This window comes from Oculina patagonica, chromosome 1 (genome assembly GCF_052425735.1).
Source record: "Oculina patagonica isolate OP01 chromosome 1, crgOcupat, whole genome shotgun sequence".
NCBI classification, from domain to species: Eukaryota; Metazoa; Cnidaria; class Anthozoa; order Scleractinia; family Oculinidae; genus Oculina; species Oculina patagonica.
In genome coordinates this window covers 11,563,021-11,585,145 of record NC_135758.1, presented here as the reverse complement: position 1 = coordinate 11,585,145, position 22,125 = coordinate 11,563,021, and the positions used below count along the sequence as shown (strand labels likewise).

Genomic DNA, 22,125 nt, shown 5'->3' with positions numbered 1-22,125 from the left:
TTCACAAGACGCGCCTAGTACACCAAGATGAAGATATTACGTGAATATTTTAAAGGAGAGCAAAACGTATTTAATTTTTTACGATTTATCTGTGACACATGGGCAAAGTTTGAAAACGTCACTGACGTTTTCAATTTTTGATTGAAATCTCATGCCTGTATATCTCATGATAACGCCTCTTTTGCGACTTTAGTGGACTGGTATAGTCATTTTTAACAGAGCTAGACCATTATTTTAAGGTTTCCATTAATATAAATATTTCTTTTGACTTGATTCTCGTGATAGTCTACTGCCCCTTTAAGCATTTTTAGGCGATGATAAATCGCCTTATGCTGTGGCCCTAGTTTGATGTGAGAATCACCCTCGTCCCCAGGTTCTTCTCGGCGACGAGGTTGAGGATTGGTAACTAAACACATGCGACACGTTTATCGGCATTCTCGTCCCCTTAGCCCTTTCGATGGGGACGAGAATGGTCAAGTTTAGGACAAGAAATCGCCGCGAAGAACACAAAGCAAAGTACTTCTTGAAAGTTAGAAAGGACTTATACAAAATATAAACGAAAGAGTCAAATTATATTTGGCGAGTTCTATCAGATTCAGTAAACAGACTTCTTCTGCAATTTTTTCTGTTTAAAACAATTGCGAGACCTCGTTTGACCTCGGTCGTTGAAGAGATTTATCTTATATCATATATCAGGCTTATACGAGATGTCACGCAAGGAGATAACACAACTTTTGTTTCGATTTTGATGAACAGTCAATTGTCATGTCATTCAATACAGAAGTTGTCATGTTATTTAGTGTACGTTATTTTCTTTTAACAAATTTTCTGAAAATGATAAAGATATTTATTAAAATGTCATCGCCTCTGCATGCACTGCATGCCGTTTATTTCAAAGAGCAAGGAGAATTGCTATTTCGTCCTTGGGTCCGAAAGGTTTAACGCAAGGAAGCAACAACTTACTTTTAGAGCTATTTTATTACTAACAGTAACCTTTATTGTTTGACAGCTCTTTCGCAGACTCATTAGTTTTATTAATTAATTTACAATAGGTTCATGCTTTAGAGTGAACTATCGAGTTACGGTGCACGCGGGAAGTTTGGAGAGCGCGAAAGAAGCGCAAGGGCCGGGCCAAACGTCGAACTTCACATGACACGAACTAAACTGAGCGAATAAGTTCATGATAAGTTCGACGTTTGACTCAGTGTGAAAACAAAAGGGAGGTTAAGTATGACGTTTATTTTTGCTGCGAACGGCAAAAATTCAACTTCTGCCGTCTGTACGCGGAAATGAGTGGGTTTTTGCTTGTTGTCAATGTGAGATTTTTTCCCCTATTTTTATGTGGGATTAATTTTAGAATTCGATAAAAAGGTAGCAAAATGAAAGGCAAGCTCGCGTTTGCCGTACAACGTCAAGCTTAACCTCTCTTAAGTGTGAAGATCGACTATGGACAAACGTCGTTCTTTTGAAGAAACGAACTACATAAATAAATTTTAAATTTGTATGTTAATTTATTTTTAGCTTCGAAATATTCGTTCTTGCTGCTCTGAATTTGGTTCGACGGTCGATTCCACGAATCATGTTCGACGTTTGACCCAACGGTCGAGCTTTACCTGTTTGGGTCGAACAAAACTGCAATTTAGTTCGTCTCACGTGACGTTCGACGTTTGGCCTGGGCCTAGGAGTTGGCAACTCTAGCTTCTCGAGTGCTCTCTTAACTTCCCAAATGCATCCATAACGCGATAGTACACAGCGATAAGCATGAACCAATTGTTTTAAGCATTGCCGGTGGAAATTTTCTGATGAAGCGATTGGTTTGGATGAATCGATTCAATTTAACTATTAATCAACCGTTTCAAATGACAACGGTTTGCCCCGTTAGAACAAGAAAAACTCAATCAGCCCAACTAGCTTAGAACGGTTGATCCCAGTCAAACACAAAGAGTGTTTGTGATCTTTCAATACATATTATTTTTATTTTTTTGACATTCAACAACTTATCGTGATGACCATATATGGTCCTTTGTTATCTGTCATCTGTACATATAAACTCACATAAAATATCCTGCAATATACGTTGCTTGCCATATTCGGAAGTGCGCCCTAGAAGACCTATCCGACATCTTGTTAAGCGCTGTATAGCCACATTTTGTTAAGGTGTAGAATTTGCGAAATTTGTTGAAAAAAAAAAAAAAAAAAAAAAAAAAAAATCATCCTACCCAATCTTGTGGAATATCGACTGATAATAGCCAAGTCGGCCTTAAACCTTGTCGGCAAAGTACCAGTAGACATTCCGTGCGGATTTTGCAGTGGTCCGCAGTGGTTTGCGCTTTTTTTTTTGTTAGAGACTAACAATCGAAATTTCTTCGAGCAACTATACAAATATTTGGCAAAAAAACATTCATTTGTTCTACCGCACTACATCCGTTCACAGCGAAGCTCTTTGTTCATTAAAAAAAACTTTTACTAGCTAAAGTTTGTTTTGTGCCTACTAAAACATTGTTCATTCAGGTCCACTGACCTGAAAAAAAAATCTGACCAGTTTTCTGTAACTGATGATCTTTTATCCTAGCTTTAAAGGGACTGTGTCACGGCTGAGTTAAGTTTATTTTATTAAGTTTTGCCAAATACTAATGAAACTTAATGTTTGCAAAGAAATTACTTCTATGGATCTAAATGACAAAACCATAGCTTCATCGCAACCAAATGTGTCTCCCGGGCGTTATAATTTAAGTTACAAGCAAACAAGATAAACTTTGAAAACTGTTCAGGCCAACAGTATTTCGAAAACCCATATTGCAATCCGCTTCAAACTTTGTCCCTTTTGGCCATCCGTTCCTTCTTTTGTATTTGGTGTGTTTCTGAGATGTTTCTTCACTGTTTTAATACGATTTAGCTAAAATCTGCGACACAGTCCCTTAAAATTAAGGTGATGTGAACGGGATATTTATCCAGTCTGTGATTCTTGAGTATTCTAAAAAAATTCGAACGCTGCACCGTCGTACTGCAGACTCATGAGAAGTCACGTGCACGTGTAGGTGACGTAGCCGCAGTGAAGTGTGATCTGGACGATGTTGGCGGCGATACTGGCGGGTTCCATCTCATATGCAAGTCTTTTGAACCACTTTCAACTTCCCGGAAGTCACTCGCTGAGGAAGCAGGTGGTTTTTCTTTTTTCATTTCCCCGTCACCACCCTTCTTCGTTTGGTCATCGCTTGGCTTTGGATCTTTTGTTGTTGGTCCTGGTAACCCAGGGGGAGGGGGTGGAGAATCGTCTTTCGGCCGCCCGGTCAGTTGACCGTAAACCGCCATAGCCTAGTTATAAGAAAGCAACGTAAGGAAGAAATTAGATCATAAAAGACACAAATAACAAAACAACTACAAACTCGCTTGGAATCAGAGCAGTTGCAAGTAGTGGCGTTTGTAGTGAAGTATATTACTGTGCTAATATTGTGAAAACAGCAAATTGAAATTGAACGTAAGCTTGTTAAGAATCTCGCAACTTGTGGGAGGCAAACCAGATGGCTTTTTATAAAGAGCGGCCAAGGAGTTGTCTTAAAGACTACCGAAAACAAAACCACTCAGTAGGAAGGTGGAGAATTTGAACCACGGACATTCAGCACTGCAAACCACTCGGCGATGCCACTTTCCTCACATTAAATCCAGGCCAAACGGGGTTGCATGTAGACGCAAGTTATCTACTAGGACTTGCGTGCATTTGCGTTGACTTGTGATGACTTGCGTTCACTTTGGTCAAGATCAAATTTGCACGCAAGTCAGCGCAAGTTTTTCACCGTTTGGTCACCCAACGCAAGGGAACGCAACGTAAGTCTTGTTGCTCACTTTAAGTACTGAATTGCAGCGCGCGCAATAGCATTGAAATGGCTTTTTTGACAACTTGCGCGCACTTGCAAGTTGAACTTGCGACTACTTGCGCCTCCGTTTAACCAGGCCTTCACAAAAAAAAAAAAAAAAAAAAAAAACCTATGAAAAATATCTTTCTCCATTTCCAGGGATGATTAGTCTGACAACAAAGACATCTTTGGGAGATGAGTGACAGTATATTGGTGTGCTTCGTCTCGGTGCGTTACTGGGAAACACGCCAAGATAGCGACAAACCGTTACTATTGCAGCCACCAAGAGTAAAACATGGTACAGTTCAAACACAGTTTGACGCTTGAGCTGCAGTAGAGAGAAATGTCTAAGGTAAAATTGTTCCTGTTGTTGCTTACCTGTGCCACCATAGAAGCTGCGTCTCCCACGTTGGCTGGTAACACGACTGTGTTGTTAGTCCTGGCCAGGTTAGAGAAAGCACTCACGTACAGTTCAGCAACATTGAGAGTGGCTGCTCTTTCACCTAACTGAAATAACATCGGGGGATTAGTTTGTATAGAACTCGTTTTGCTACTTCGACAGGCCAATTTCTATTTTCCGTTTCCTAAAGTGAAACATATTTGACCTTGCGTTACCTTTTGTATGTAATAGGTGACGTTTCAATCACCATAAAAAAGAAACTACTTCAATCTGACTACAAGCAGTAAACTTTATGGGCGTCTGAAGACATACATTGCATTGTAGTTGTTGCATATTATAGTTGTATGAATAAACTATCTCTCTCTCTCTCTCTCCATCTATCTGGATGGGTATCGCGTTGTATGTAAGCGCTATTTTGCCCTGGCTGGGTCAAACAATATATGTGGAAATATCTGTCTTATACACCACTAGGGCCAAAAGGGTTTATTTGACACGAATTGGGGTGGCCAGTTCTTCTTGGGTGACCTTGTCCAAAGGCTAACACGAAACAGTGGAAACGAAGACCAACAAAATATAGATGTCAGCAAGCTTCAGAGGCAGGCTTAAAATCTGATACGTCGAATATCACCAATGGTTGTTTGCATGGATAATTTAGGAAGTGTTTAACTTGCTTTCAAGCTTCTGTGCAACTCTTTAACAATTTTATCCACGTGCATCTTAAGACAAGCGATTAAAAAAAAAAGCCCACTAACCTGCTGTTGCAGCGCCAAGGAAACTTTCTCGATTCCTTCGGCACGAGCCGTGGCTTTTGCAACGATGGCGTTTGCTTCACCTGAAAAGTACGAAAAATACACATTTGCAGAATCAGAATCACGTTCATTTTTTTTTTATGTTCACGCGTAACATTTTTTTTCTAATCACGTTGATTTTTCTGTTCCTGTAGAAACTCTTTTTCTGTTCACGTGCCACCTTATTCTAATCACGTGCGTTTTATTTGCTGTCCACGTGCAACTTTCTATTAAGGATGGTTTTCAAAGGACAAAAAAAAAAAAATAAAAAAAAAAAAAAAAAATAAAAAAAAACCAGGAAAAAAAAAAATAAAAAATATTTATAATTGAAAGACAACCAAGAAAAAAATAAAAAAAAAAAGTATATACGAAGTACCAAATATATATTGTAAAGTGTTTTACTAAACGCTACTTATACAAACAAAAGGACAAGCATATTTAAGCGCATACTAAGTAGAACGAACACACTCATTCTTCTTATGCTGTCCTCACAAACAAAAGCGTAAGCAAACAAAAAACAAACAATTTTGTTTTCTTGTACTTATGCTTATGCCGCCACAGCGATTCTTGGCGAGGACAGCGTAAGAAGAACAAGAACGCGTGGAATGGATGGAATAAAGCTTTCAAAACGTACTGTTGGTTTGTTTCGTCTCAGTGTGCTATAAATAAGCTCATCAAGATAGCGACAAACTCTTTACTCTTGCAGCTTTCATTGAGTCTTCAAACCAGATAAGGGACAATCTGTTTGACACAAATACTGAAGCTGCACCTGATTTCAAGAACCCGTCTTGACTAACAAATCCCTTATGTATAAATGAAGAACAAGTCTAGTTGTTTACCAGTAGCAATGTTGATCTGCTCCATTCTTCTTGCTTCTGACGCTAAAATTTGACTCTGTTTCTTTCCTTCTGCCACATTGATGGCGGCTTCTCTTTGACCTAAAAAGAACAGGAATAAGAAGTGACATGTTCATTAAAGACGTGTGTGGCTTAGATACGTGCATTACAACATAGAAGTAAAGTTTTTTTTGGTAAAGGGGTGGTTTGTTCCTGTCAGATGGTGCAACATTACACGAAACTTGACTAAATTAGTATTGTAAAGAAAGTTTTGACGATCGGCTCCAATAAACTACAGGAAACTATGAAGTTTGAGAAACGAGTGAAAATCCTCGTCCTGTCGATGTAGAAGAATTTCAAAGTCATAAAAATGGACTGTGCAACAATGTTCCTATGGCATCATCCCCTCGCATTCTTTGGAGTTTTAGACCCTTTAAATCTCTCATTGTTGTGGCTTTGCCACTGGCGCAAGAGGAAAGGGAAAAAACAACAACAACAACAACAACAAAAAAAAAAAACACACGAGTCATTCTCCTTACCCTCAGACTGTAACACTGCAGCACGTTTCTTTCTTTCAGCTTCTACCTAAGAACAACATACAGTGGCATTGACAATCATCATCAACCACTATTATCAGGATCAGGATTAATAGGATTATATGAAACTATATGTCACCTATTTTTTGAATGCCATTTTTCGAAACTCTGGAATGAGTTAAAATTGTTCTGGCTTTGTCCGCCGGGTGGACCTCACATTACAGATGTGTTACTAGGTAAATTGGAGGAAACAGATCTGCTGAACTATTTAATTACTCTTATTAAAATAATATTTGGACAAGTAGGAAACATGATGTAAAACCAATTTTGATGTGTTCAAAAAATGTCAAGGAAAAATCAGGACTGAAAAAATTTAGTTGAAAAATAACACAGAATGTAAATTCGGCTGATGGCTACCTTATTTAAACAGTAGATTAAGAACTTAGATTAACTCAATCTTAGAGCTTTAATTAATTAAATATGATAAGGACACACAACTGTTAATTCCAGTGGTGATAAGTGTTATTAATTATTTTTGTAAATAATTGAGCTTATAATCTTAATAAAAAGTGGAAAAAAAAAGGATTAATAGGATTGCAATTTCAAACTGCAACACAGGCAGTGGCTTAATACATACACCTAATTGAAGAAATGTTGATGCTGTGAAAAGCATAAACCATGAACGATAAGACCGAATGACATTCTGGGTAGACAGCCTTGGTAAGCCTAGTAATATTCCTTTGATTGATAATCAAGATATTTTCTTCTTTTGGGGCCTTATGAGCGTGATTTATGCAACCTGGCTTATCATAATGTTTATTCTGTCACAGATGAGGATTACTTTTTCCGACTTCCCAGTGAAGATTTCAGTCACATCGTTTATGGTTTATGCTTTTAACGAGCCAACGTTTCTTCAATTAGGTATATAAATGCAAACTTACTAATGTGGCAGCCACGAAAAAAAAAGATTGTTCATCCAAATGTATTTGCATCGACAGGGTTTGTTTCATGGGCTGGGCAAAAGAGTCGTACATGTAAGTACTCCTTATCAGGGATGGATCCTTTGTTGTAATTTTGACAGTACTTAAGCTTGTACTTGCCTAACGTTTTATGTATGTCTCACTCTGTACTTCTCTAAAGCAACGAAAAAAAAGCAATTTAAGTAAATATTGCATATGTATGCACCTGCATTTGCATGGCCTCAACCACAGAGCTAGGAAGCTGAATGTCACCTAGAAAAGAAACAAAAAAGAAGGAAAACTAAGCCAGAAAAGAGATTCCGGACATGTTTACGAACATACAACAGATAGCAATGGCAAGCTGTTTGACTTGATGGCAATTGTTTAGTTTTTAGCAAGTGCATTGGATTTAGTCTTTGGGTCTACACTGTTTTACTACTGTTACATACAAAATTTACTTGAATTACATGTAGGCCCAGTGAAATTGAAAGGCTGTACAACCCCTTTTTTCTCCATTTACCGTCATCTGACTGACCCATATTTTTCTTTGTCCAAAAAAAAAAAAATCATGGATGTTGGCAGATTGCAAAGAAGCGTTAGCAGTTCATTCATCCTTTATTTTGGTACCAGGCCTACTAGTTCAGTCCAGTAGATTGCCCCTGATCCGACCGACTGACCCAAAATTAGAAAATGCATCTGACGGTAAACGGAGTAAAAAGGGGACAGCCAAACACAACTTACGGATTTCATATCGCAAACATCTTATTCCCCATACTTCTGCAGCATGGTTAATGGCCTCTGAGAATGGTAACACAAGAAAACATCAAAATGTTAAGTCTGCAAGTACCTATTTATATAATACTGGTAAGTAAACTGTCACAGTAAAACAGAGCAAAGCAGGATATGTTCAGATCACTTCCTTTACAAGGTACAAAAGCTGCCCTTGGGAACGAAGTGAAACTTAAAATAATATAAAAGGAGGCAAGCGTGGCGGAGTTGTTTAGGGCGCTTGTGTTGTAATCTGGAGTTCCCCGGTTCAAGACCTGCCCCTGCCACCAGCAGGATTTGTTTCTCGGTTGTCCCGAGTTCAAATCCTTGACCACGCTTTGTATATAGCCAACTGGTCTGCCTCCTGCCAGTTGGGATTTTTAACCTTGTTATGTTCATTTTAAAATTAATTGTTTTCTCTGTTTCAGTGGCATGCCTGTAAACTAGCTATCTCGTTGAGATATGAAGCTAAGTGCATGACCACTATAAACATACTAGTCTTATTATTAGTAAACATACTTATCAATTTAAATATAAACTTAAAAAAATTTTGTTTTTTTTTTTACGCTTCTTTGCCACCAAAATAAAAAAAAATTAAAAATTTCAAAAAAACGCGCCCGTAAACTATAAAACACTCTCTATTTATTAAACATTATAATTATATATGTACGGTTGTATATGCCCAATTGAAAATAAGTTACTGTAAGTAGTTGTTACATTGTAATTATTAATTTTTACCTTTCTGTACCTTACCACAGAATTCATTTATCTTCTGGTCAAAATAAAACAGATTGTTGTCACAGCAATAAGCAGTGTTTTTCTCTGGACACCAACATATTTATCCAGCTTATGTCAATGAGAACTTTTGCAATGTGCATACTTTAGTTATATTGGGCAATTCCAGAAAATATCCGTACCATACCACGGATGGCTTCCATATTTTAGCCCCCCTTGCCTTTGGAAATTCCAAAATGCGTTTATCCCCCGATGCCCTCGGAATTCCATAATCGTTAATCCCCCCTCCCGTTCAGATTTTTCATTTTTTCGTCAAGCTCTTTAGAATTCCCATCAGAGTTCCCAAATACGTCCCATGTGGCGTATTTTACATCAAATTATTTCAAATGACTCGATCTGTACATAGAGACAGTCATTATGACTCAAGAGATTCTGGGATGAAAATGTAAAAAAATAAGACTTTTCTCCTTACCCTTGTTCAACAGATACAACCTACATTTATTTTACATTGCCCCAAACTGGTGCAGAACATTAAAATAAGAATATCGTGTGATGCACGTGTGTAAACTCGGAAGATAATACGATCGAGTGCACTGACACATCCGCCATCTTGAATTTGAGCCTTCAGGGTCAGCCGTCTGTGGTATGGTACGGATATTTTCTGGAATCGCCCATTAGAAGATGCAATGTGAACTATTCATCCCCCTTCCTTACCTACTATGTTGTGATTTAATCTTTCTCTTTCTTGAAATACATTATCCAAACTGATTTTACCTACAAAGTAAAGGCCCATGTTTTGTCATAAATTGAAAGGAAAAAAAGAGGTGCTGATCCTTCAAACAATCAGTTTAGAGAAGATAACATTGTGTTATGTAGAGCAACACATACTGATTATAACTGCTCCAAAACAAATTAAGAGAAAACTTGGGAGCTAGAACTGAAGGCTGCTCTACAGTAAACTACAAAAATCACCAAACTGTAGAACGGACAGGAATTTTTATATTGCTGCCCACCCACTTTCGTTGACAGATTCCAGAATTTCCTGTGGCTCACGTGCTGCGCCTCCTTGCTGATACTGTTGTTTACGTCGTTTGTTTGAACCACGCTTGAAAAATAATCTCGGTTAATTTTTTTCCTTTTGAGTTCATTTTACCAACGGTTTATTCAATCAACTCTTTATCTAACAGCAAGCTGTTAATTATGCACTACAAGGCGACGCTTGGAATTAACAGACGAAAGTAGGTAGGGCAGTAGACGAAAGTGGGCGGGGCAGCAACATAAAAATTTGGGCCTATTCCACAGTTTAGTGGAAATCTTCAAATACATTGGTACTCAAAACAGCAGAAATACAGCTAACATACTTAAATTTTGTCTTCAGTCCCTCCTAGGAGGGTGGAGTCAGGCCTTATAGAAGTTTCTGGATGCCCACTTTTCAAATCAAATTCTGGCTAAAAGCCTAATCACCAGGCCCAGTTGTTTGAAGGGTGGATAATGCTATCAGCTGGATAATCCCTATCCAGTCAATAGCGTAGTATGTTTTGTAATGTTAACATTTATCCACTGGATAGCAATTTATCCAGCAGATGCGGGGCAACTTGCACCTGTAGCTTCACTAAGGTGTCTTGAAAGAGTTGACTTTAGGATTATAAGTGTCCTCTTAATGACAAGGATGTGTCCAGTTAGGGGGGGGGGGGGGAGTGCATTATGCAGTATAATACAGTGTATGCTAGTGGCCATTCAACTGTTCAAATGAATAAGCGCCATATTTGGGACAAAAAAGCTGTTCAAATGAATAAGTGCCGTATTTGGGACAAAAAAGCTACTAAGTGCCGCCCCAAATAAGTGCCATGTTCCCAATGTGGTGCTAATTCACGGAATTCTGTATAACAAAAATACACTACAAAGCAACTCTTAAACAGCAGCGCCACATTTGAGACAAAAAATTTAGCAAGCGCCATGGTGCTTATTCGTTAAGTAAATACGGTATGCTGTAGTTGAAGCACTTTTAAGAGCAAAGCCATTTATTATTACTTACCCAGCTCAGACCTCATGGTCGTCTGTGCTAACTGCGTAACAGCAAACTCTGGGTCTTCCACTCCATAAGAAGCCTAAGATAATATTAACCATTTAACATGCATTACGTAGAATTATGTGTACACTGAACATGAATGTATGCTAATAACTGATTATATGAGCTACACATTTCAACGAAATAATTTTAGTGCAGTCAAGTTCAAAACAAATCTTAGAAGAAATGTGTAAGTGGCAACTTAAAGAGTACTAGTGTAAACTTGTGCAGTTTCACAGGAGGCATGACAAAAGGTAATAATTGTACATCAGGCCTGAATTGTTTGCAAAAGTTGTTCCACAGTTTGGAACATGTATTCGATGTACAGTAATGTTTGTACATAATGTAGTAACACGACTGTACAGTCTATACATGACTGAGGAGCATGCAAGGTGTTTTTCTGCATTTATGAGTGCATAGGAATCTAAAGATTTCCAAATTTGCTAAAAAAAACCCTCTGTATACAGTTATTCATATTAATTTTCTCTGAAAAAAGGGCAATCCATAGGACTCCTGGACTCCCACCGGGCTAAAAGCCTGTGAAGAATGATCCTTCAATTGGTGTAATTTCAGTTTGTTTCGTCTCAGTGTCTTATTCCAGAAGACACTAAGATAGCGACAAACTTAATTTAATTTTGCAGCTAAACTAATCCACAAACAGATACAGTTTATTAACTGTTTGCTGCAGGAGCTGCAGGTATTATATTGTTGAGACAGCAAATCAGAGCAGTTGGCATTTAATACAGAGCTTAATTAGCCGTACCTTTGGTGTGGGCGTGTGACTAAGTAACTTTTAATTAGGATGTGTATGCAATGGTCCAGCTTTTGAAATTTTGCCAGATCTGCAGTATACATGTAGCTTACAAATCTATTTGTTCCAACAATAAAATTTTTGTATCTTCTTTTTTGAATCTTTCCCTGGTTAAAGATAGCTTTTAAAAATCTGTTGTTAACATCAGAAAGGTACTCCCCACCCCAAATTAAAAAAGAGACAATATATATTAATTATTAAATTTTTCAAAGGGGTTGGAGTTAAAACGAATTTCAGGTCAAAGGATTTTAAACTAGCTTGATTTGTATATTTCTTTGTTTAAGGAATATGGTAATACATCTTGAACCAAGGGAAATACAAATCTTACAAGTTAGATTAAATCATTAATAGAAATGAATTTTTAACTACAAATGAAATTTTATTTTCCAGTAAATATAAAAGAAGCAACTTTGTCAGACCAACCTTGAAAGGCTCAACCACTCGCAAGTACAAGACACCGTCAAGGTGAAGAGTTACATTATCTGAATAAATAAAAAAAGTAGTGCTAGCTAAGTAAACAACAAGACACCCTGAAGTACACTAGATTAAGTGTAACAAACAGGCTTCTTTCAATTATATTAAAATTAAGCTTGGAGGGGGGTGAATAGGGGTAGGCAAATCTGCCAATCCATGCTATTTTTTGGCCAAATCCATTAATCTGCCACTATTTTCATTGAAATCTGAATCTGCATTACTTGGAAACTTTTTGTGGTATAGTTTCACTGCAACGGATAGTAGACACTGTTTTTATGCTAATTCTTCAAGAACTTTCTTTTTAGTGGTTGTTTTTCTGGATAATTCCGCCAATGTGCCGACAAGGACCGACCAGAGTGATCCAAACTTCGTTAAGTATCCACGATCCAAACTTCCTGACATGAAGAGTCTGGAATTCAGGTCAAAATTCTCTGCGATATGCTGTATTTTCAAAAACCGCGAATCCGCTCAATGTACCACAATCCGTGCGGTTTTTAAGGCCAAATCCGTCGATCCGCTAACCTATTTACCCCCCTCAGCTTGGTAGCGAGGCATAACTAGAGGACACAAACAAAACAAGAGAATAAACATGCTTGTAAAACGTCTTTTGTTTGTGTCCTCTAGGCCTTGCTGCCAAGCTGAATTTTAATATATCGAAAGAAGCCTATTCTTTTTCATTGGATTGGAGAAAGAAGAGAACTCATTATTTTTTGTGTATGGCATAAAATGTAAATTAATAAACATGTACTGTATGGTGTGCTGATATACACTTAACAGCAGGGTTCAAAATAGCAGCCGGCTGTCGGTGGTAGCCGGCACTCTGACGACACTTGCCGGCTACTTTTCACCGAAGAAATAGTATATATCATGCCTTGATCGGCCAACTCAAATCAAAGTTGCGGTAATGTTGAAGTAAACATTTCATATCAGAAAATAAAGCAGCTACAAGGCTAGAAAGGGCGACTCACTGCGACCAAAATTTCATCTTTGTCGATGAAAACTTCTGGTTTTACGGTTTAGTCGCCAATGTGGCGACTTTATTTCTGTGTTAAGATGAAAAGTGGGCTGCCCCACCTTCTCAGGTATTGTGTCCCTGCAGAAAATTATATTGAAGATCTTATTTAATTTGCTTCTCAAACATTCAAAATAAGAAAAGAAGTCACATTGCTCCAATCCATTCTTTTGCTTTGCCGTAAAATATTCTATCACCTCGGAAAACTTGCAAATGGCCGACAGTGTTTAAAATCGCCCCAGAATGCATCTGGGTACGTCATGTATGCAGATGGATTGTGTCCCTTGAAAATGCATAGCTCTCTGACAGCCGGGAAAAAATGAGCCTTGACAAAAAAAGCCGACAAATTCAGGCTAAAAACGAAATTTTATTTTGAACCCTGTTGACACCTTGGACTGTTGACTACATTAAGTAAGTACAGCGAACAAGTCAGTAAACATACAATGTCATGCATAAAAAGTTTACTAAGAACATATTTATTTTCTCAATTACTTCCAGATTTTGACTGTTTTGAGGCCTTTTTGCAACCTATTTTAGGTTACTAATTTATATGACAATTGTGGAGATTTTTAGTAATAATAATTTTCAAGTGTAAGTTCTTAACTGATAGTTCACTAATGACAAAATAATTATTGTTGTTGTTGTTGTTAAAATTATCATTATTATTTAGTAAAACATTAATTAATATTAAACTACAGCCAAGGTTTTAATAATCACATTCAAAATACAGACTACATGAACATGTAGATAAATTGCTGTCGTGTGGAACATGATTTTTGGTGTACTGTAATTTCAGTTTGCTTCGTCTCAGTGTGTTATTGCAGAACACAACAAGATAGCGACAAACTTATTTTTAATTTTGCAGCTTAACTAATCCACAAACAGTTACAGTATATACAAACTGCTTGCTGCAGGAGCTGCCTGTAAAATTTTTAAAACAAACTCCTTTGGGAAACCCAGTTAATCCCCATACTTTATTGGCTTTTGAGACCCTTACCCCCCTTGGAATTTCCAATGACCATCCATGGGTGGGTATACAGGTAGATATTTTTTGGAACAGCACATTACAAGTTTATAATTATGATAAATAATATACAATTATAATATTATTATAATTTTCCATATTACATGTGTGTTCAGTTTTCTTACCGAGTGTGATGGCAGATTGCGAAGGAATTTCAATGGCAACTTCCTTTAAGCTCTGTACATATTTGATTTCATCAATAACTGGAAGAAGAATGGCTAGACCCTGGCGACGAAAGTTGATTTTCAATTGATATAGGAAATTAACTAAAATAATTGTCATTAGATAGGTTTAGTAGGTTAAAGTCTCCATTCAAGCCCGATGGTCCATCACATTGTCATTTATCTCTAGTGAACTGTAGTATGAAAGAACTACCATTGTATCAGTACAAAAGGCATTACTATACTCCTCCCTTGATGGGATAATAGTCTATTGCAGGGTTAACCCCAGTACCTATTTGGGTGGGGAGAGGAATTGCAGGAAAAGTGTAAAAAATGTTGTTATCAAAAGTTCCCGTACAGGCAATCACTCTGGCATAATCGACCACAACCACCTTTATGGTTAATGCATTAGCCAAGGTTTTTTAATGCTCATAAAAGTACTAAACACCTAGGTTGAGAGATTAAAAATTAAATATTAAATAATAAAATTTATTGCTAAAAGTGATTTCAACATTCACTAAATATTTCACCAAGATTATGTCACTTACTGGTTCTAAAATTCTGTTAAATTTACCAAACCTCTCTATAACCCAAGCCTCTTGTTGAGGAACAAATTTGATTACCTAATGAAAAAAATATTATCAAATTATTCATAATTGCAAGGCACTATAATTATTAATTATTTTGGAGCCAATAGATATTTGGAGTAAATGCAGTGATGGTGATGGTGCAACCCTCCAAGTTAAGACCATTTGGGCCATGGCCACTAAAAGTTTGGTGCTGGCGACTAAATTGAAACCATAGTCGCCCGCTTGGTGACTAAAATTAAGAAGAAAGGATCGAAAGCGGGAGCCTAATTAAGCGACTAAAATTTTTCACTGAAAAAAAAAACTTGGAGTGTTGTGGTGGTGGTGATGATGATGATGAGAATGATGATGAGTGCAATGATGATGATGATGATGATGAGGACAACGACGATGATGATGATGATGGGTGCAACGATTGATGTGGATGGATTGGAGAGGATGGCTTGAGGAAGCCTTTGCTTTGTTCACTAGTTATTCTAGAGTCACCTTAAAGGACCTACATGTATGAATCAAGTAGCTTTTACAAGTTGAATTAAATGTCAGACTTCTTTTTCAGGAATTAGATACTTAATTTTGCAACATTTTTTGCATCTCAATTAATTTTTGCCATAATTTTTAATTTGTGATCCTGAATATCATAAAAATTAAGACTCGCATGACAATAAGGACTCTCAAAATGGGAAAATAAGGTGGAGAAAAATATGTTTAGCTGCCAAAACACACTTTGACACTCAACATCACTTACTGTATTCACTGGAAGTTTTTTCTTAGTCCGACTGTAACCATAAGCCATTGTTCTGACAGCAAACCTTGATGGCTGAAAAGCCTGCAATTTAGCACGAAACCTCCTTCTCAGTAAACTACAGGCACAATCATAATTTATTCCACATGGGCAAAGAAAAGTGAGCTTTCTCCTTCACCCCTCTCTGACTGATAGTCACAATACTGTTGCATAAGTTGTGCAGCTGTGGCCTGAAAGATCTCAGTCTGTGAGGGGTTCAAAGAACCATACAGTGTATCTCTCCGTCAAGTACATGTAAGTACTAACCCTCCAGGGAAAAAATAATTTCTAGATCATGTTAACTATAAGAACTCTTGTCTGATATATCGATTGTCCAAATAGTTGACTGATATATGGGTTGAGAGTCAGTTGATAGTCTCCTGACACCTGACCGATTGACTAACTATCGGCGGACTATCAGGCAACTTTTGACCGACTTTTGAGAGTCTGCGGATAGTGGGTCGACGTACTTGGTCTACTGACACCTGGCCAATAATCGACCAATATATTTTTTGGCTGACTATTGACCGAGTGCTGATAGACTATCCATGGATTTTCATTTGCTGTGTTGGCCAGATGTCAACCGATATATCAACTGACATATCAGGCAAGACAACCCATTGTAAACAGAGGGTAGCAAAGGGTTTATGGGTGACACGCAAAAAGGGCAAAAATTAGACCATGACGTGTGAAAATAGGGCAAAAACAATTAGATCGTGATGCGTGTAAAAGGCCTTGGAAAACACATGTGATTCGTGAATTCTGCAGTTTCAAGTTTACCTGATACATTAACTTGCTTATCCATTATAATAACCCAGTAAAACGTTTTGTATTATACTGGAGATTGTTTTTTTTTGTCAGATCGGCTGCCTTAAACATGCAATGCTTGCTACTAAACAATCTCGTGACTTTCTAAGGGCCTGTTTACATGGAGGGAGGGTGCCCCGGCTAACCGAGTTACCCGGCTAGAAGGGATAAAACCTAGCCCGCCTTTACATGCAGAATTCACAACCCTTCTACCCGAGATGAGACAGCGTCATTGAAGCGTGTCACGGCATGGGAAAACAATGTAGCTCCAAATGATTGAAGAAAAATATGACTTTTTACTGAATAATCAAGGCTTTTCGTCTTCAAACTTATTTTTATTTGATGTACAAGTTCTCAGAAATTTACTGCGTTCATTTTTGACGAAATTCAATCGAAATTCCACGGTATTTGGCTGCCAAATTGAAATTAAATTTGTTGTGTCGTGAATTAGGATAATCATTCCCACGAAAATTTCAAATTAATTAGCTGTTGCTCAAAGAAATATTTCCAGCCGACTGATAAAACTAATTTTGATCAAATAGCACTGTTTGGGTCCAGAATTTATACATTTTATGCCATTAACTTCAAATTTAGTTTAAAAACACGCGTGAAAACTTATCCCGGCAAGCCGGGATAGCTCGGGCATAACCGTTTACATGTCAAAAAGCTATCCCGCCTAGAAGGGTACCCCGGGCAAGTAGACCAAGTGCCCCGGCAAGGCGGGTTACCCTTCTAGCATGTAAAGGCTTCAATACATTTTCTTAGGAAACGTATGAAAAGTTGGCTCGCCCAGGGTAGCTCGGTTAGCCGGGTAACTCGGTTAGCCGGGGCACCCGCCTTCCATGTAAACAGGCCCTAAGGTTTGATTTTTTTTTTTAAATCTGAAGAATCAACCATGGAAAACTGCACGATGACAAGGCAACAAGCTCTTTCTGGTTCTTTGCAAGCTATGGCACAAAGTTATGTAACGGTCGAATGACGAGAATTTTTACCTGAGAAGGCGCATTAGCGAGTCTCTTAAAGATGCTAGAGGTCAGCATCATTAATCTAGCAGAGATTACTGCAGTTAGTCCCTCTTCTTTGCAACAATTCCTTCTTGTTTCACCATCTAGAAATCGAATGAGCACGTGTTATATTGTCAGTAAATGCTCTTCATTAAAAGATGCGTCGCGCATGCATCCCGCTGCCTGGTTTTATTGCTGGCTCAGCGTTTCTTCGTCCCAGACTTTCCTCGGTCAAATCCAATATGGCGATCGCTACACGTGCGTAAAGTGCATTTGTGTTTGTATTTTGTTGGCATTTTTTTAATTACTGAAACATGCCTTCAGAGAATATCCTGTCCCATTTCTGGGAGCTGGCTTCTATTGACGAGACAACCCGTTTAAAAGCCGCTTCACAGTTGCTAGATGCTTTGAATCAAGCACAAACGCAACATGACGAAAAGGAAAAGGTAAAAATTAAGCTTAAGCACTTTACATGTTTGGCGTGATCATAAAGCTGTGACTTAATATACAAATACAGACTTAAATACGAATACAGTTTTGGAAGTACGATACTACAGTATGTGGTCCTTGGTCCGTGAGGTCCTTGGTCCGCGACTTTTTCGAATATGATTTAATATTTCCTCGATATCTAAACTTTGGCAAAAAATGAATGTTTCCAATAATTCTTTGACTATTCTTCTTTGATATGTTAAATTTTCAGCTTTTTTACTGTCAGTTACGATGCGAAATTCGCGCTTGTCAACAGACAGGTAAATTTGCCTTTCTTGAAATTTAAACTTTTCGCGGGTCCGTGAATTACATGGTCGCGTTTACTAAGCTAGTGCATAGATAAAACGCAACGGGATAACGTGTTTTTTTGGAGAACAGGTTAATAGATCAATAGATTTCAGAATCTGCGAAGAAATTTGCTGCAGAGTTGCAAATTTTCGGTTTAGCGACTAATGAAAGTTATAAACAATTTTCGCATATGGGTCCTTGGTCCGTGACTTTGACTGTGAATTTAAAAAAATGTTCTAAAACAACGATCATTCAGAAAAATATTAAGTACTGGGTGCACACATTGGTGCTACGGCATTTATCCTCGCTTCAAATGTTTCAAAATTAAATTGGAGAGTTATAAAGAGAAGAAATTAAGACGCGAGTTTCGTTGGAGACTTCGGTCTGAAAGAAATCTGAAGAATATACTGGTTGTTTTATACTCGCACCTAACGACTTCCAGCAAGACTGAAGCTTAAAAATGTCAAAAATAGAAAAGAATAACTTAAATATTGCTAAAACATTGCAACTTTTTTGAAAATTATTGCGATTTACAGTAATTTTCACTTTGTTTACGTGACTCGCGGATAAAGGACCAAATGTGCAGACCAAGGACCTGCGAGCACGGTCACTGTTTTTTGAATTACACGAAATATATTTTAGTTCAGGCATTGCCACTTTGCAATTATAAAGAGAGACATAAAATCTATCTTCAAGAAAAATTTCAGCTCATCGGGCTTTGATTCAGGTAAGATATTCAAGTTTATAACTTTTACTCACGGACCAAGGGCCACATACTGTATTCATGGCTGCCATTTGTGTGAGAAGAATGCCCGATATAAGTGAGAAAGAAATCTTATGCATACGAGGCTGTATGGTTCCAAAGATTCCACACAACATTATCCAGTTTAACTTCTTAATTATTGTGAAATAATACTGGAGGGGTAACCCCCCGATGGACTAGCATCCCATCCAGGGGAGAGTAGAAGTACTACGGTAGTATCGAAAACGAAGACCCCGAAAACGAAGACCTAAGACCTAAGACCCATACGAAAACTAAGACCCATACGAAAACTAAGACCCATACGAAAACTAAGACCCGTACGAAAAATAAGACCCATACGAAAACTAAGACCCATACGAAAACTAAGACCCGTACGAAAACTAAGACCCATACGAAAACTAAGACCCATACGAAAACTAAGACCCGTACGAAAACTAAGACCCATACGAAAACTAAGACCCATACGAAAACTAAGACCCGTACGAAAACTAAGACCCATACGAAAACTAAGACCCATACGAAAACTAAGACCCATACGAAACGAAGACCCGTATATACGAAAACGAAGACCCGGCCAAAACCAGCGTTACCCAGAGTTGCGTGACATTAATAATAATGACAGAATAATATTGAAGCAGACTGAGCGTACTGAGAACGTACTACTGATCAAAAATCTAGACTTGATCGAAAACTAAAACCTGATCGAAAACGGTTGCTGCGTCACAGAAGAGACAGCCAAAGTCTCCAACAGTAATGCACCGTATCGAAATCTTAACGCGCACAATACTTGCTTCAATAAACTTCGCTACCCGATTATTATTTCTCGCTTTACATCCGCGTAGAAGGGTGCGGAGAGGGGGGGGGGGGGGGATTGTGCTGGGATGCTCTCCAATGATGCCTTTAGAGGCCATGACATTAGGGGGGACTGAGTATCCTATATCCCATTAATTTTTGGAATAAATATCCCTTATCCAGTTAATTCCGGTGGTTGTTCCAACGTGTATGTTCGATATCCTCAAATCTCTTGTTTAAATATCCCTTTTTCACAAATATCCCCTATCGATTTTCATAATGAAAAAAAAATCCTGTATCCCTATAATTTTTTACCCAAATATTCCGTATCCGTAAAACCGATTCCATGCGAAATGGGCTTAGCGATTGCAAAAACCAACTAATAAACCAAAAAAAAAAAAAACGGATCGAAAGCCTCCAATCATCTTTGCAGCTACAACTGTACTATTTTCTGAGAGGTCCGCTTAAACCAAACAGGAGATGTCAATCACTTTTTTTAAGTTCACGCGGGAAAATTTGCAGAGTTCGCGCTGGCCGTATGATGGCGGCGTTCAAACTGCCGGTCTTGAGCATTCCCAAATCTTCCTTGGTTACGGTTTTGCCTAGCTTTAGTTCCAGTAACATCATCAACAAGGAGTTAATTGGCAAGGGGTGTTATGGGTTAGTCTACAAGGCGAATCACGTAACTGGTAAAGGACAATCTGAAGTAGTAGTTAAACAGATGCTAAGCGAATCCTCTGACGACGAGACATGCTTCGTGAAAGAGGCAAAGTTACTTTACAACATCAGCCACACAAACGTGGTATCGTTCATCGGCTACTGTCCAGCACCGCCTTCAATTATGCTCGAATACGTGTATTTCAGCTTTGAACCGTTTGGCGTCGAGAAAAATGTCATGTGTGACCTAGGCTCCCGCAGTGCTATCAGAATGGAATTTTGAAAAGGAACAGCATCTTTTCATTCCGTTTACGTGTTGAAATAACTGTAGCGTTCCATTTGTCGAAAAATTCTCACCGAAAATTCCATGTAAATGGAAAGCGCTCGTTGATTTTCGATTTCAGTAGTACGTTCTCAGTACGCTCAGTCTGCTTCAATATTATTCTGTTATTATTATTAATGTCACGCAACTCTTGGTAACGCTGGTTTTGGCCGGGTCTTCGTTTCGTATGGGTCTTAGTTTTCGTACGGGTCTTAGTTTTCGTACGGGTCTTAGTTTTCGTACGGGTCTTAGTTTTCGTACGGGTCTTAGTTTTCGTACGGGTCTTAGTTTTCGTATGGGTCTTAGTTTTCGTATGGGTCTTAGTTTTCGTACGGGTCTTAGTTTTCGTACGGGTCTTAGTTTTCGTACGGGTCTTAGTTTTCGTATGGGTCTTAGTTTTCGTACGGGTCTTAGTTTTCGTATGGGTCTTAGTTTTCGTACGGGTCTTAGTTTTCGTATGGGTCTTAGGTCTTAGGTCTTCGTTTTCGGGGTCTTCGTTTTCGATACTACCGAAGTACTACTAGTCACTTAATGCTACAGAAACCGGCATAAGTTCTGCCAGTATGAGCCACTTGGCTTGACACAGACTTAAAGATGAATTCCAGTCCGTACTGCGCAATCTTGGCTGCAATGTTTGTGTGAGCCCACACGAAGGAATGTTTACAAGCAAAACTAATAATTCCGTGACAAACTTACCTTTTTCTTCATTATTAACGCCAGATATCCTTGCAGAACAAATAATAACGAGTAGAAGAACCTTGATGCTATATTTTCAAACCGACGTTTAAGCTCATCAGGATATCTTGAACAAAACGAACCGTAATGGCGGACTAAAAAACTTCATGTATGCTGTCACCGAAGTGTAACGTTTCAACGAATTCAAAACAAAAACGAAAACAAACCCCGAGTCTGCGCAGTACGGACTGGAAATCAGCTTTAAGCTTACTTTACCTACATCGAATTGCGAATTGTGGTCATTTTGCCTACAAGTGGATTCGCTAACAACCAGTTCGCTAATGTGTTAGGTTGATTCTTGTCTAAAGTCGTTTTTGCTGACAAGCGGTAGTCACCCTTTGCTCACGCTTAAAGAACAAGAAACATTCTAGTTCGTACTTTAAAGGGTGACTGCACTGGTTAGCGAAATTACTTTAAATGTAGGCAGATCAAACTACAGTACCGCTCAAATGTAAGTTACCACCGTCTCGCGAG

At 38.2% G+C, this 22,125-nt stretch overlaps 2 protein-coding genes across 2 annotated transcripts in view; one reads left to right on the top strand and one right to left on the bottom strand.

Annotated features, from left to right (window-relative positions):
* Positions 1–1,947: 1,947 nt before the first annotated feature.
* LOC144655551 (stomatin-like protein stl-1) lies at positions 1,948–17,727 on the bottom strand. Its single transcript, XM_078515805.1, has 14 exons — positions 17,594–17,727; positions 15,759–15,839; positions 14,975–15,049; positions 14,391–14,490; positions 12,179–12,237; positions 10,912–10,984; positions 9,591–9,650; positions 8,115–8,171; positions 7,600–7,646; positions 6,418–6,463; positions 5,882–5,980; positions 5,007–5,086; positions 4,233–4,361; positions 1,948–3,315 (listed from the first exon to the last, which is right to left on the bottom strand). The coding sequence occupies exons 1-14, from the start codon at positions 17,642–17,644 to the stop codon at positions 3,013–3,015; spliced, it is 1,260 nt and encodes a 419-aa protein (XP_078371931.1). The 5' UTR covers positions 17,645–17,727; the 3' UTR covers positions 1,948–3,012.
* Positions 17,728–17,852: 125 nt separating this feature from the next.
* The window catches only part of LOC144655909 (myb-binding protein 1A-like protein), a 42,283-nt gene continuing 38,010 nt past the window's right edge, over positions 17,853–22,125 (top strand). Inside the window, exon 1 of the mRNA XM_078516099.1 lies at positions 17,853–18,051. Coding sequence (XP_078372225.1) covers positions 17,920–18,051 — 132 coding nt within the window. The 5' untranslated portion in view covers positions 17,853–17,919. The remainder of the gene's footprint in view (positions 18,052–22,125) is intronic.

What these genes read in the sequence shown, in the direction of transcription:
- LOC144655551 (XM_078515805.1), bottom strand. Translation starts at nt 17,644, where the DNA reads ATGATGCTGACCTCTAGCATCTTTAAGAGACTCGCTAATGCGCCTTCT. An exon ending in TCGCTAATGCGCCTTCTCAG is followed by an intron (nt 15,840 to 17,593) that starts GTAAAAATTCTC and finishes GCTAAATTGCAG; the next exon opens with GCTTTTCAGCCATCAAGGTT. An exon ending in TTGAGGCCATGCAAATGCAG is followed by an intron (nt 6,464 to 7,599) that starts GTGCATACATAT and finishes TGTTGTTCTTAG; the next exon opens with GTAGAAGCTGAAAGAAAGAA.